The following is a 13,399-nucleotide window of genomic DNA, read 5'->3' on the forward strand; positions in this document are numbered from 1 at the left end:
TGCCAATATAGGTAGGTGAGGTCTCCAGAACTGAACACAGTATTCCAAATGTGGTCTCACCAGTGCTCTATATAGCGGGATCACAATCTCCCTCTTCCTGCTTGTTATACTTCTAGCTATGCAGCCAAGCATCCTACTTGCTTTTCCTACCGCTTGACCACAGTGGTCTCCCATTTTGAGACTGTCAGAAATCACTACTCCTAAATCCTTCTGTTCTGAAGTTTTTGCTAACACAGTTAGCAAATATGTACACATAGATACACACAGACACACACACAAACACACATACACAAACACCATAAATAATTCAGTAAAGATCTTGACCATAGACTTTGTTGTAAGTTGGTAAGTAAGAAATAAACATGTATGCCTCGCTGATATATGGGATGGTCAAAATAGAACACAGAAGCTGCTGATGTGTCTTGGATGTTCCTCATGGTGTATGCAGGTTTCCAGTCCAAGTTCAAAACCCAGAAATTATACACTAGCCAGAAAGAAGGGGAATGTCAAAACCACTGCCTGAATGAAAGGCAGAGCATCTGGGAGAACCTAAGTAAGTTGGCACCCAAAGATGAGCTGCTGGGGGAATGCTTCAGGCAGTAGTAGACATAGCAAAAAAAAACCAAGCAGATCATTGCAAGAAAAAGACCCTGCACTTCAGATAATGGGGGTGGCTGACATTGCATAATCCTATCAGTGGCTTTAAAGGGCCTGGACTGAAAAATAGCCCTGAGGATCAGAACAACACCAGAATAAGCATTAACACCAGATCCATAGGAACAAGGAAGTGTTGATGATGACCTATAAAGCCCTACATGGCATAGGACCAGGTTACTTACGGGACCACCTTCTGCCGCATGAATCTCAGCGACCGGTTACGTTCCACAGAGCTGGCCTTCTCCAGGTCCCATTGGCTAGACCAGTGTTTCCCAACCTTTTTTGAGCTGCGGCACATTATTCATATTTTCAAAATTCTGGGGAACACTGAAGGGGGGGCAGGGGGGCGGGGGGGGGGGGCTAAAGAAAAGTTTGGACAAAAAAATATCTCTTCCTCCATTTCACTCTATTTCTCCCTGCCTCTTTCTCTCTCTTCCTTCCCTTCTTTCTCTCTCTCCATCCCTCTTTCTTTCTTCCTCTCTTTTTTGCTCTTTCTCTCTCCCTCCTTCCCTCCCTCCATGTCTTTCCCTCTCCCTCCTTCCCCCCTCTCTTTCTCTCTCTTGCTTTCTTTCCCTCTCTTTCTCTTGCTTTCTTTCTCTCTCATTCTCTCTCCCCTCCTTTTTCTCTCTCTGTCTTTCTCTCTCGTTCACCACGCCGGCAACAGAGAGAAAAAGAAAGAGAGAGAGAGAGCTGGAGAGAGAATGGAGGGCGCCGTTGTCTTCGCCTCCACCCGCCGGCTCTGCAGCTAAGAGGCAGCAGCAGCCATCAGCCCCCTCACCCTCCCAGACGTCCCCAGCGCCCGGCCACGCGCCGCCTCCCGTTAGCCCGGCTGACTTTTCCCTGCTGCCATTTTCTCTTCATGGCGCAAAGCCACACAGTCCCGGACTCCCGGATTGCTCGCTTTTCCGGCCAGCAAGCGCGGCGCTTTCCGGGGCAGATGGCTTTGCTGACCGGAGAAGCGAGCGATCCGGGAGTCCGGGACTGTGTGGCTTTGCGCCATGAAGAGAAAATGGCAGCAGGGAAAGGTCGGCCGGGCTAACGGGAGGCGGTGCGTGGCCGGGCGCTGGGGATGTCTGGGAGGGCAAGGGGAGCCGGCGGGCGGAGGCGAAGACAACGGCGCCCTCCATTCTCTCTCCGGCAGCGGAGGAGAGGGGGCGGATCGCGCCCCAAGACAGGAGGCGGCGGCGGAGGAGGAGGAGGAGGAGAGTGGGCGGATCGGGCGGGCAATGGGGCAGGGCAGAGAAGCCAGGGGCGCGTTTGGCCAGAGGCACCGTGGGGAGGCAGGGGCAGCCGCGGCTCCCTTTACTCCTACTGCCGGACCTCCCCGCCCCTGCCTCCTTTTTCACGCCTTCCTTCTTTGGGACCCAGCAGGAGAGCACCAGAAACAGCTGCATCGGGCAGTAGCCGGGGGACAGCTGCGAGTGGGAGCTCCAGGTCAGAGGCACTGGCGGTCCGGCACTGGCAGTGCCCCGCCCACCTGGAGCTTCCTGCGGCACACCTGACTGTGTCTCGCGGCACACTAGTGTGCCACGGCACACCGGTTGGGAAACGCTGGGCTAGACAATGTCGTCTGGCGGGGTTCAGGGTAAGAGCCTTCTCTGTGGTGGCCCCGGCCCTCTGGAATCAGCTCCCTCCAGAGATTCACACTGCCCCCACCCTCCTCGCCTTTTGCAAGAGTCTCAAGATTCATTTATGTCACCAGGCATGGGCCAATTAGATCCAGCCCCCTTCCCCTGTTTATGAGATGTAATTGATTTTAATATATATGGGATTTTAGTAGTAATTTTTAATTAATTAGATTTGTTGTGTTGTTTTTTGTATAAGCCCTGAGTCTTCAGAGAAGGGCGGCATATAAATCTAATTAAATAATAATAATAATAATAATAATAATAATAATAATAATAATAATCGTCATCATCATCATCATCATCATCATCATCATCATCATCATTCTGGTTTCCGGTAGAACTTTAGCAATTACAAACAACTCTTATTAAATGCATCATTTCATGAATAAAGAAACTCCATTTATTTCTCTGCTCTCCTGTAATTCAAACACATTCCATACATGCACTCGATCCGTTATCTCTCTTAGTTGCATTCCTCACATTCCTCCTCCTGCTCCACTTAACAAGATTTATTTTCCTAACAGCATAAATTTGAAAAACAGCAGAACTGACAGTTAACAACACAGAACTACCTTTGCTTATTTAACATGGCAAAAACACATCCATTTTCCCTTCGGCAACGTTGAAACTCCACCCTTCTTCTCCACTGACCCCCTGACGTGCCAAATACATCACTGCAGTACTTAACCCATTCCTTCCCTTAATATCTTCTTCCAGACCTCTGTTCTCTACGTTTTTGAGCCCTTCTGAATTTAGGGTTAACCCAGCAAGCATCTGATTCTCCCTCACTAGATCTTGAACTCATAGCCCGATCCTGTGGCTGGCCTCCCACCTGTTCTACTACCTGTAAACCCGGGGCCCCTACTAATTCATAAACACTATCTGAATCCGAGGCCTCAATATCTTCATCATCCTCCATCTGATCAGGAGTACGTACAACAACAACAACAACAACAACAACAACAACCATCATCATCATTATCTACCACATGACACAGGACCAGAGGTGCAGATTGTGCAGAGAAGCCTTAGACACATCCCAACCCATAGTAGTAAGATGTAACAAAGAGACAGAGACAGTATACACTGACTGGCACAACCACCTAGCTGGCATTATGTATATCTGCACATGGGCTAGGCAGGCAGGTACTGTCCAATCAACCAGACTTTATAGTAGTAGAAGACAATGGTGATGATTGATGTAGTGGTGCCAGGTGACAGCAACATCAGAAAAAAAGAGTATGAGAAACTGGAGAAGTACCAGAGTCTGAATAAGGAACTAGAAAAGATGTGGAAAACAAAGGCCAAAGTAGTTTCAGTGGTGATAGGAGCCCTTGTGATTCTTACGCTGGGGAAATGGTTCCAACAGATCCCAGGACAAAATCAAAGTTCTCTCTCCAGAAGAGTGCAGTACTAGGAACAGCTATGATACTGTGCAGAACCTCAAACTCCCAAAGACTGAGGAGGACATATACCACCCATAGGAATGAGAAGGACATTTTTGTTTGCATACATGCATACATTATGCTCCTTCCTTCCTTCCTTCCTTCCTTCCTTCCTTCCTTCCTTCCTTCCTTCCTTCCTTCTATTGATTGATTTTTATGCCGCCTAATTCCCTACGGACTCTAGGGACTCTCTTTTATGCTGCCCAGCTCACATATACACACACACACACACTAAAACACTAAAACTGTTGTAAATATACTCTGTACTATCAGTAAGCTTGTATAGCAATAAACAATACAAATGCCAGCTGGTTTGCTTCTTATCCATTCCCACCCTCTGACAGCCATTAAAGCCTATTCCTGCACAAAAAAATTGCTGTCAGCAAAGACAGAAGTAGGCACCCAACTGAGTTCGACTCAATTTAGTTTGATCTTCTCCTAGCTTTTAGACTGGATATTCTTTTTCTGTATCTGTAGATAAAAGAGCCTGACAACAAAAGTGCATATAGTCAAGGCTATGGTTTTCCCAGTTGCAATGTATGGCTGTGAAAGTTGTACCATAAGAAAGGCTTAGCACCAAAGAATTGAGGTCTTTTAACTAGGGTGCTGGAGAAGACTCCTGCAAGTCCTTTAGAGTCTTAGACTGTAAGGTGATCAACCCAGTCAGTCCTAGAGGAAATCAACCCTGACTTCTTTTTGGAAGTCCAGATCCTGAAGATGAAACTCAAATACTTTGGCCACCAAATCAGAAGGAAGGACTTACTGGAGAAGAGCCTAATGCTGAGAAAGATTGAGGGCAAAAGAGGAAGGGAATGAAAGAGAATGAGGTGGCTGGATGAAGTAACTGAAGCTGTAGTCATGAGCTTAAATGGACTCCAGACGATGGTAGAGGACAGGTTATAAACCACAAAGAACACAATGCACAAATCCTGTCCAAGCCTTCAATTTACTAAATTAAAGACTACTAATGAGTTTTCTTAGTAGTCTGCAAACACAAATACAGTGTAAAACAGTCTTTGCTGAACAGTGGCTGATAATTCAATGTCATTAACAGCCAGCATGAGTCCATGAAATAATAAATCAAGTCTGAGCAAACAGTCTTGGAGATATCAGAAAGCTTACAATAGTTGGCAAAATGCCCGGAAGCAATTTGCAAGAAGAATGCCAAGAGAAAGAACAAGAACCAAGCAGACATTTCTGAATTTAAACCATGAAGGCATATGAAGGAATGTTGTTGCCTGCAAATGGCTGCCTGCATCATCATCCCTTAAATAGGATAAGGGAATGGCCAATTAGCTCCAAGCCTACTCTTGAGGAGACCTCCTCCCGAGGAACCACTCCTGCCTTTTAGCAGCTCTGTATGCCCATGCATTAAGAATAGGCTCCTCCTTCTTCCTCATCACTGATGGGAGATTCTGGAAGTTCTAAAGACCCTGGCTGAATCTCTGCCTCTAACACCGAGTCCTCTCCAACCTCCTCAATGTCTGACTTGATGCCAGCTGCACAGGCTGCTGGCACATCACCACATCAGCCTTTTCTCTGGTGGGATCCACTACCAGCTGCACGGGCTGCTGATGGGCCACAACAACAGGAAGACCGGGAGGAACGTTGTCCATGGGGTCTTGATGGGTCAGACATGGCTTCGCAACTAACAAAAACAAGATAAAGTGTTCTGCATGGAATATGATATTTTGTAAAATACAAAAACTTCTCCTACCTTCTGTACTCTGTCTTGATTCATGGGTGACTGTGTCTTGCCTTCCTTTCCTTTTTATACTGGAACCTGTGTTCTTGCCCTGAGCTTCCTCTTTCAAGGAAATGGATCTGACAGAGATTGCCTTCTGTGATACGACAGCAACATTGTTCTGCAATTTTGGCAACTTCTGGAGATTTCTCTCTCTCTTATCAGCTCTGGCCTGATGGAAAAGATGGGTCTGGAAGCCACCCAGTGAAATCAGACAAAACAATTTCCAAGAAAGGTGCTCAAGCAGAGCACAGGACAGGATGGGGCAACCCTTTGACTTTCTGAAACCTGATAGTCATTCTTAGCTATTTGGGACAAAGCTACAGTTTCCACTTCTACTATCTTCATGTCTTCCAATCTTTAATGGATTTTACTATGTAAAATCGAAATGGGAGGTCAAGGTAGGCAGTGAACCCAATGGGGGAAAATTCTTAACTGTTTCCTCACTCACCATTTCTCCACACTGCCTTCTGTTTTGGCTTCTGGTAGAAATTTAGCAATTACAAATAACTCTTATTAAATGCATTATATCACGAATAAAGAAATTCCATTTATTTCTCTGCTCTTATGGAATTCAAACACATTTCATACATGCACTTATCTGTTGGTCCGTTATCTCCCTTGACCGCATTTCTCACATTCCTTCTCCTTCTCCACTTACCAAGATTTATTTTCCTAAATGCATGATCTCTAAAAACAGCAGCCCTGACTGTTAATCAACACAAAATACTTTTGCTTACTTGAGAGCGGCAAGAAATACATCCATTTTTCTCATCAGCAATGTTGAAACTCCACCCTTCTTCCCCACTGACCCTGTGACGTGCCAAATACATCACTACAGTATTTAACCCATTCCTCTCCTTAATATCTTTTTCCAAACCTCTGTTCTCTACGTTTTTGGGCCCTTCTGAATTTAGGGTTAACCCAGCGAGCGTCTGATTCTCCCTCGCTAGATCCTGAACTCATAGCCCCATCCCGTGGCTGGCCTCCCACCTGTTCTACTACCTGTAACCCTGGGCCCCCCACTAATTCATAAACACTATCTGAATCAGAGTCCTCAATATCTTCATCATCCTCCAACTGACCAGGAGTATGTACAACACCTTCAACATTTTTTTCTCCATTTCACTTCTAAAACTACGTTGACAGAATAAATCTTCACTGCTTTGGGGGGGGGGCAAAACAAGTGACTGTCATTCTTGGTGAAGCTAGGGGAAACTGTGCTAATGGTCATACATATGTAGGAAATTGTTGTACATAACATTCTGCTAGAATGCACACCAATGCACATTAGAATGTACACCATTCGTTGGACAAAAATGAAGTCCAAAGAAGCAGCCTGGAGACCCACAACTGCTGAAGCAAAACCTATTCTCCTTGGAAACCGTCTCAGCCTCCTTGGTTCCCAACCCTCCTTGTCAATGGGGTACAAAGTTTTTGGCTTTGAAACCTACTATTCTGAGTAGGAAATAGCTGTCTTCAATGCTGTTCTGGCTATTTCAGAAGCTTTCTGAGATCAAAAACAACATCTTTTTTGGAACACTTCTGGGAAGGTGGGAAAAAGCTGTTTTCTGCTGAAAATATTTTTGATTTGAAACATTTTGCCCATCACTTCAAAGTTACCTGGAAGCTGTTTTCTACCTCTTGAAATCACCTGTGCCAGTTTCCTTGAAGCTTTGCTCAGAGCCCAGCAATTGAAAGAATATGTGCTTATTAGCGAAGTTGGGTATTTTAGTCATATTCACTGACCTTTCTATAGGGTCACAGTTTTTTAGGTAGTGATGCATAAAATACTTCTTTTAAAATGAGTCAAACTAGGCTCCTGTGCTTCCTAAACCCCCTGCTGATTCTGATGAGTAGAACCATTTACTTCTGGCCGTGGGGCATCAGCATTAAAGCTAGAATTACACGGGAACATAGAGGGGAGAGAATGATTAGGAACATCTTGGAAAGAGCCATTGGTGAAGGTTTTGAATTTCTCCACAGTGTGAGCACATGATGCAATGTTAATAAGGGGTGCAGATAAACAACATGTTAACTTTCAATTAGGTTCATACCTGTGACAACACTGGGGATTTTAGAGAGAAAGCTCTTGACGGTGCGAATGGGCACTCCACCTGTTTTGTCATCCTGCATTCTTGTAATGATATCTTCTATCTAGCAAATAAAACACAAATAGTATGTTAGTTTTGCAAATCAAGGGCAAGGTAAAACCTCAGTAGTTACATAATTAAAAATTGAAATAGCATGAAATCCACTCGGTTTCATTTGTTATCAGTTTCCCTCTGGGTCCACCATCTTATCTTACTTATCTACCATCTTATAGCATGTCTAGTTTGCCTTAATCCTGAAGGACAGAAAAAACAAAGACCAAAAATTATAGTAAAATCCAAATAAAGAAATTTCCCAGATAATACAAACAAGGTCATGAAAGAGAGGGACTGTTTTAATCTCCATAAAAGTGAAACATCTACTCACCTTGTCTACATCCCATGTGCTTTAAAAGGCTGCCTTTTTTTTTACAAGGACCAAACAGACAAACTGTATTCTGACATGTCTTGATTAAACTACGTTACACTATGTATGTTTTTATAGGTAATGGACAGCAGTTTGATTCAGGCCTAGAAATAGAGTGGTACATTGGTACTCATTGTTAATCGGCTCCAGGAGATGTGATGAGTACCAAAAACAATAAGTACATTTTACCCATAACAAATAAAATAGTGAGTCACAAAGCAGTGACACTAAGTTCTAGCTTGTGCATTGAATATCAAATGATGCGTACTGGGACAAAAAAAAAAATGTCAAAATGCACTGAATACCAATTTGATGAGTTTCAAAGCAGTTGAGTACCAAGGTACCACTGTATCCTATTATTGTTAGATGTTAGACTTCAGAGGATAATTAGAACTGCAGAAAAAACAATTGCTACCAATCCGCCTTCCATTGAGTACCTTTAAACTGCATGAGTCAAAAAGAGGACAGTGAAAATATGTACAGACCATCGCATCCTGGACAGAAATTGCTTCAACTCCTACCCTCAAAACAGCACTATATAGAGCATTGCACACCAGAACAAATAGACACAAGAACGTTTTTTCCCAAACACCATCACTCTGCTAAGCAAATAATTCCCTCAATGCTGTCAAACTATTTACTAAATCTGCATTGCAATTAATCTTCTCATCATTCCCCCCACCCATCTCCTCCCACAAATGGGCTGTATGGCTGTAACTTTGTTGCTTGTGTCTTTATAATTTATATTGACTGGTTCCTAATATGATTTGATTGCTTATACTGTATATACCCGGACTATCATTAAGTGTTGTACCTTCCTTCCTTCCTACCTTCCTTCCTACCTTCCTTCCTTCCTTCCTTCCTTCCTTCCTTCCTTATTTCCTACTTACTTACTTACTTACTTACTTACTCACTCACTCACTCACTCACTCACTCACTCACTCACTCACTCACTTATTTATTGGATTTGTATGCCGCCCCTCTCCGGAGACTCAGGGCGGCTAACAGCAACAATAAAGCAGTGTACAATAGTAGTCTGATGTTAGAAACAATTAAAAAACCCATTAATATAAAAAACCAAGCATACATACATACATACCATGCATAGAATTGTAAAGGCCTAGGGGGAAGAGGGTCTCAATTCCCCCATGCCTGACGGCAGAGGTGGGTTTTAAGCAGCTTGCGAAAGGCAAGGAGGGTGGGGGCAATTCTAATCTTTGGGGGGAGTTGGTTCCTTTCTGTTATGTACATTGAGAGCATATGCACCAAGATGAATTCCTTGTGTGTCCAATCACACCTGGTCAATAAAATTCTATTCTATTCTATTCTATTCTGTTCTGTTCTTTTCTATTCTGCATTAGTGACATTGACCTACCAACATTTTAACCACTGTCACTGTATTTTGTGAAAGTGGTAGCTTCTCAGTATCCAAAGACAGACCTACACATAGCATGTTACAATAGTCCTGCTGAGTGGTGATTAAGGTTCAACTAACTAAAGCACAGATTAGTACTAGATTGGTAAATCAGGAAAATGCAATACACAGAGCATTGCCCTTTCTACTAGATCAGATAGGATGGGCAGAGATGATTAGAGACAGTTGGTCCAATTGATGGTTTTGAAATCATCTAGTCATTCTGATTGGTTTGAATGGCTTCATCTGCTTGAATTGGGAGCTGACATCTACCTAGAGAAAAATAGTTGTTGGTATAGAAATTCCATTTAGTCATAAAGTAAGACATATGGAGTACAAGGTATCCAAAGACACTAAAGCACTAAATATTCTATCTACAAAACCTAATTTGGCACTTTGCTGGGAGTTTCCACAATTACTTCTCAGTCTTTGTGTAATGATTTCAGCTCGCAGTAATCACATTTTACCACTGCCTCCTAGTAAGCATATAATTGAGCTCTGCTCCAAGTGTTTTCTCTCGAGATATGTGGGAGATGATGACTCATTGTTTCACAGCTCCAAAGTACAGCATGTGCAAGCATTATTACTTTCAGTAACTGTAGCATAACCGTGATTGTGTCTTTTTACACATAATCATAGATATGTATGATAACACGTAATCATGTAGAATATAATTATTGGATATTATTATTATCAGCAGAAGAGAAAATCTACTACCAGTCTCACAACCAATAACCCAGTATGAAGGAATGAAGGGAGGAAGAGGGAAATATACTGCTCAAAAAAAAAAATAAAGGGAACACTCAAATAACACATCCTAGATCTGAATGAATGAAATATTCTCATTGAATACTTGATTCTGTACAAATGCACAATAGCATGTGAAGTTCATTGTCAATCAGTGTTGCTTCCTAGGTGGACAGTTTGATTCCACAGAAGTTTGATTTACTTGGAGTTATATTGTATTGTTTAAGTGTTCCCTTTATTTTTTTGAGCAGTGTATTTGAATAAAATACAGAAATGGTTAAAAGATCAAGAAGAAACAGAATTTTATGAGATATGAAACAAAGTATATATATGAATAAAGAAGAAATATTAAAAGTAAAAAATAAATAAATAAGAGAATTGTATTAGTAGGGATATGACTTAAGAGTTATGTTAGAATTAGTTTATGTATGAAGATTTACTATATAAGGTAAAACAAATTTCTTCTTTTCATTTAAAGTGATAAGTGGATTTTAAGTACTTTTTGAATATATTCTTTTTTCTGTATTGAAATTTTACTTCTAGAATAAGCGGGGAAGATACAACCCCATTTCTATGTTAAATGTATGTTTGTCAGTTTTGTCTATTTTAAGAAAATTAATAAAATATATTGGGGGGGAAAAGAATAAAATACAGAAACTTCTCTAGCTGTTAGACAGTGACCAATTGGTTTTCTATTTCCACAAATTTATTTCTTGGAGGCAGGGAACACAGCCTCTTAGTGGTTGCTGGTTGGGTGGCTGATGCCGTGGACCAGATTATGGATTCTTGTGATGTGTTTTAACATGCACGGAATTTTAAGAACCTGTGCCATCCAGTCCCTTTAGACCACAAGTGTCAAACTCAAGGCCTGTAGGCTGGATCCAGTCTTCAGGGTACTTAGAGCTGGTCTACAGGATCACTCTGGAAACAGCGAAGAACTGGCCCATGGTGCTTGAGTCAGTGAAAACATGCTCCCAAGCTCCCTTTTTTTGGCTGCAACGGCCTCCTGCAACCCTCTGCCAGTGAAAATAGAGCTTGGGAGAGCCACAGGCAGAGGGTTGCAAAAACAAAGCTCATGAGGGCTTCCTGAGCTCCATTTTCACTGGCAAAGAGTTGCAAGAAGCCGTCACACCCAAAACTGGAGCTTGGGAGCCTGTTTTCGCTGGCAGAGCACTTGGCCCACAACAAGTGCCCCTGACTCAAGTGATGTTGAGCTGCCCATGCCCACCTTGTCCATGCCCACCCAACCCTTCCCCAAGGTCAAACATGTTCAGGATGAATGTGGCTAATGCTACCCAAGTTCATTCTGTCTGGCTGCTTGTCTATGTACCGTAAGTTCTGAAGGAAGGGAAACCAGAGGAATAAACAAATGTGAATTTGAACATTCCACTATTTGACATGATGAAATAAAAATACTTTCAGGTAAAGAACTACAAAAGGCTTTTGCTATCTGCTCCTTCTTGATTACTGTAGACCTCATTTTAAAAAATCCCATACTCCTAATCTCCTGCACACAACCTTGAGTTTCTAACACTTAATCTAAAGAAGACAGAGATGTATGTTTCATCTAGAATAGAATAGAATAGAATAGAATAGAATTTTATTGGCTAAGTGTGATTGGACACACAAGGAATTTATCTTGGTGCATATGCTCTCAGTGTACATAAAAGAAAAAGATACATTTGTCAATAATCATGTGGTACAACACTTAATGATTGTCATAAGGGTCAAATAAGCAGTAAAGAAACAATCAATATTAATAAAAATCTTAGGATACCAGCAACAAGTTACAGTCATACAGTCCTTCAACTAAGCATAACTTTTAGTGAAAGAAGAAAACTGACCTCAAGTTCAAAGGAATGTGGGAGTTTCTTTTTCAAGAGAATTTGCATTTCTCTTATGCAACTAACAACATTAAATTTTAATGCTGATCTCATATGCAAATGCAAAGCAAACCTAAACAGCTGAGTCTGAGGACCCACAGCAGCACTTGGGAGCAGGCATTCCTGACTGCTCAACAACTCCTTGGTCTGGAAGCAGTCAAATAGAGCTTCAAGGATAAGCTGACAGCTCAACTTGTTGCAGATTGATGTATTCCTGAACACGGTGCTGAAGATTTAGAGTGCATAATTTAAGTAGATGAATCTTATTTGGCAGGAACATCTCAACCAAAGAGAAAAAGAACTGAGCCAATGAAAGAAATCCTTTCACATTTATTTACTCCTCTAACTGGTCTTCAACACAGGAATGTCACAGTTAAAATAAAGGAATAAGACCTATTAAGTTTCATTCTGTTTGTTTGGAAAAGAGAAATGACTATCTGTTCTGCTAGAGGTATTAATTTGTTTAATAAAGGCAAATTTACAAAATTATAAAATTACTGGTATGTTGTCGCTGTGTTTATTTTGTTTACGTTTAAGCAGTAATTGCACTATCACCGGTTGTACTTTTGCAACCTGTCAATGGAAGATAATATTTTGTTTTAAAGTATATTCTAGCTCCCAGAACCTCATGCCAAATATGATTTTTTAAAATGATACTGCAGATTCTTCCTGTTATTTCACTGGCTAGCATGCTGTCTCAGTAATTCATAAGAAAAGGGTTGAATCATAGAGAATATTTGGAATTTTAACTGTGTGTTGTAGATGCTGTCACAGTTTGACAGGCATCGGAAATTGTAGCCTGCCCTAATGCGTGCATTAGTAAGTATGCCCAGTTACAAAATATCCATTTATCAGGATCCAAATGACATTTTTTCAAGTAAATAATGCATCACAGATACTCATCCCATTCAATTTTCTCAGAATTCAAATGACATTTTTTTCAAGTAAATAATGGAACACAGATACTCATCCCATTCAATTTTCTCAGAATGCCTCTAGGTCTATATGAGAACCGGAGGCATTCTTGAAAATTAAAATATTGCTAGAGGCAAACACTGCTTTGCTTTATAACATATAAAAACAAGAGTGAAAGGAAATCTGATGGGCACCACACTGGCCATTCCCTTAAGTAATTTTATTCATTCATTTATTTCAAACACGTATATAGCCACCCATCTTATATAGCCACTGTCTTATATAGCCAGATATCTGAGTGGCTCCCAATTCAAAACAGATAAAATTTACATCAAATTAAAAAGAGCATAGTATCTATTAAAACCATACATTTTAAAAGGTTGGTACCAAGTTATACTTCCAATACCCTTGTTAAATCCTCTTATCCATCTCAGCCTATCCCTTGGGTA

The 13,399-nt window shown here is 41.6% G+C and overlaps 1 protein-coding gene across 2 annotated transcripts in view; it reads right to left on the reverse strand.

Moving 5' to 3' along the window:
• The window catches only part of RGS6 (regulator of G protein signaling 6), a 319,358-nt gene that overhangs the window by 138,810 nt on the left and 167,149 nt on the right, over positions 1-13,399 (reverse strand). For both annotated transcript variants that reach the window (XM_070758388.1, XM_070758379.1), the window contains exon 3: positions 7,532-7,631. In XM_070758388.1, coding sequence (XP_070614489.1) covers positions 7,532-7,631 — 100 coding nt within the window. The remainder of the gene's footprint in view (positions 1-7,531; positions 7,632-13,399) is intronic.

The sequence above is a fragment of the Erythrolamprus reginae genome, chromosome 1, assembly GCF_031021105.1.
Source record: "Erythrolamprus reginae isolate rEryReg1 chromosome 1, rEryReg1.hap1, whole genome shotgun sequence".
NCBI classification, from domain to species: domain Eukaryota; kingdom Metazoa; phylum Chordata; class Lepidosauria; order Squamata; family Dipsadidae; genus Erythrolamprus; species Erythrolamprus reginae.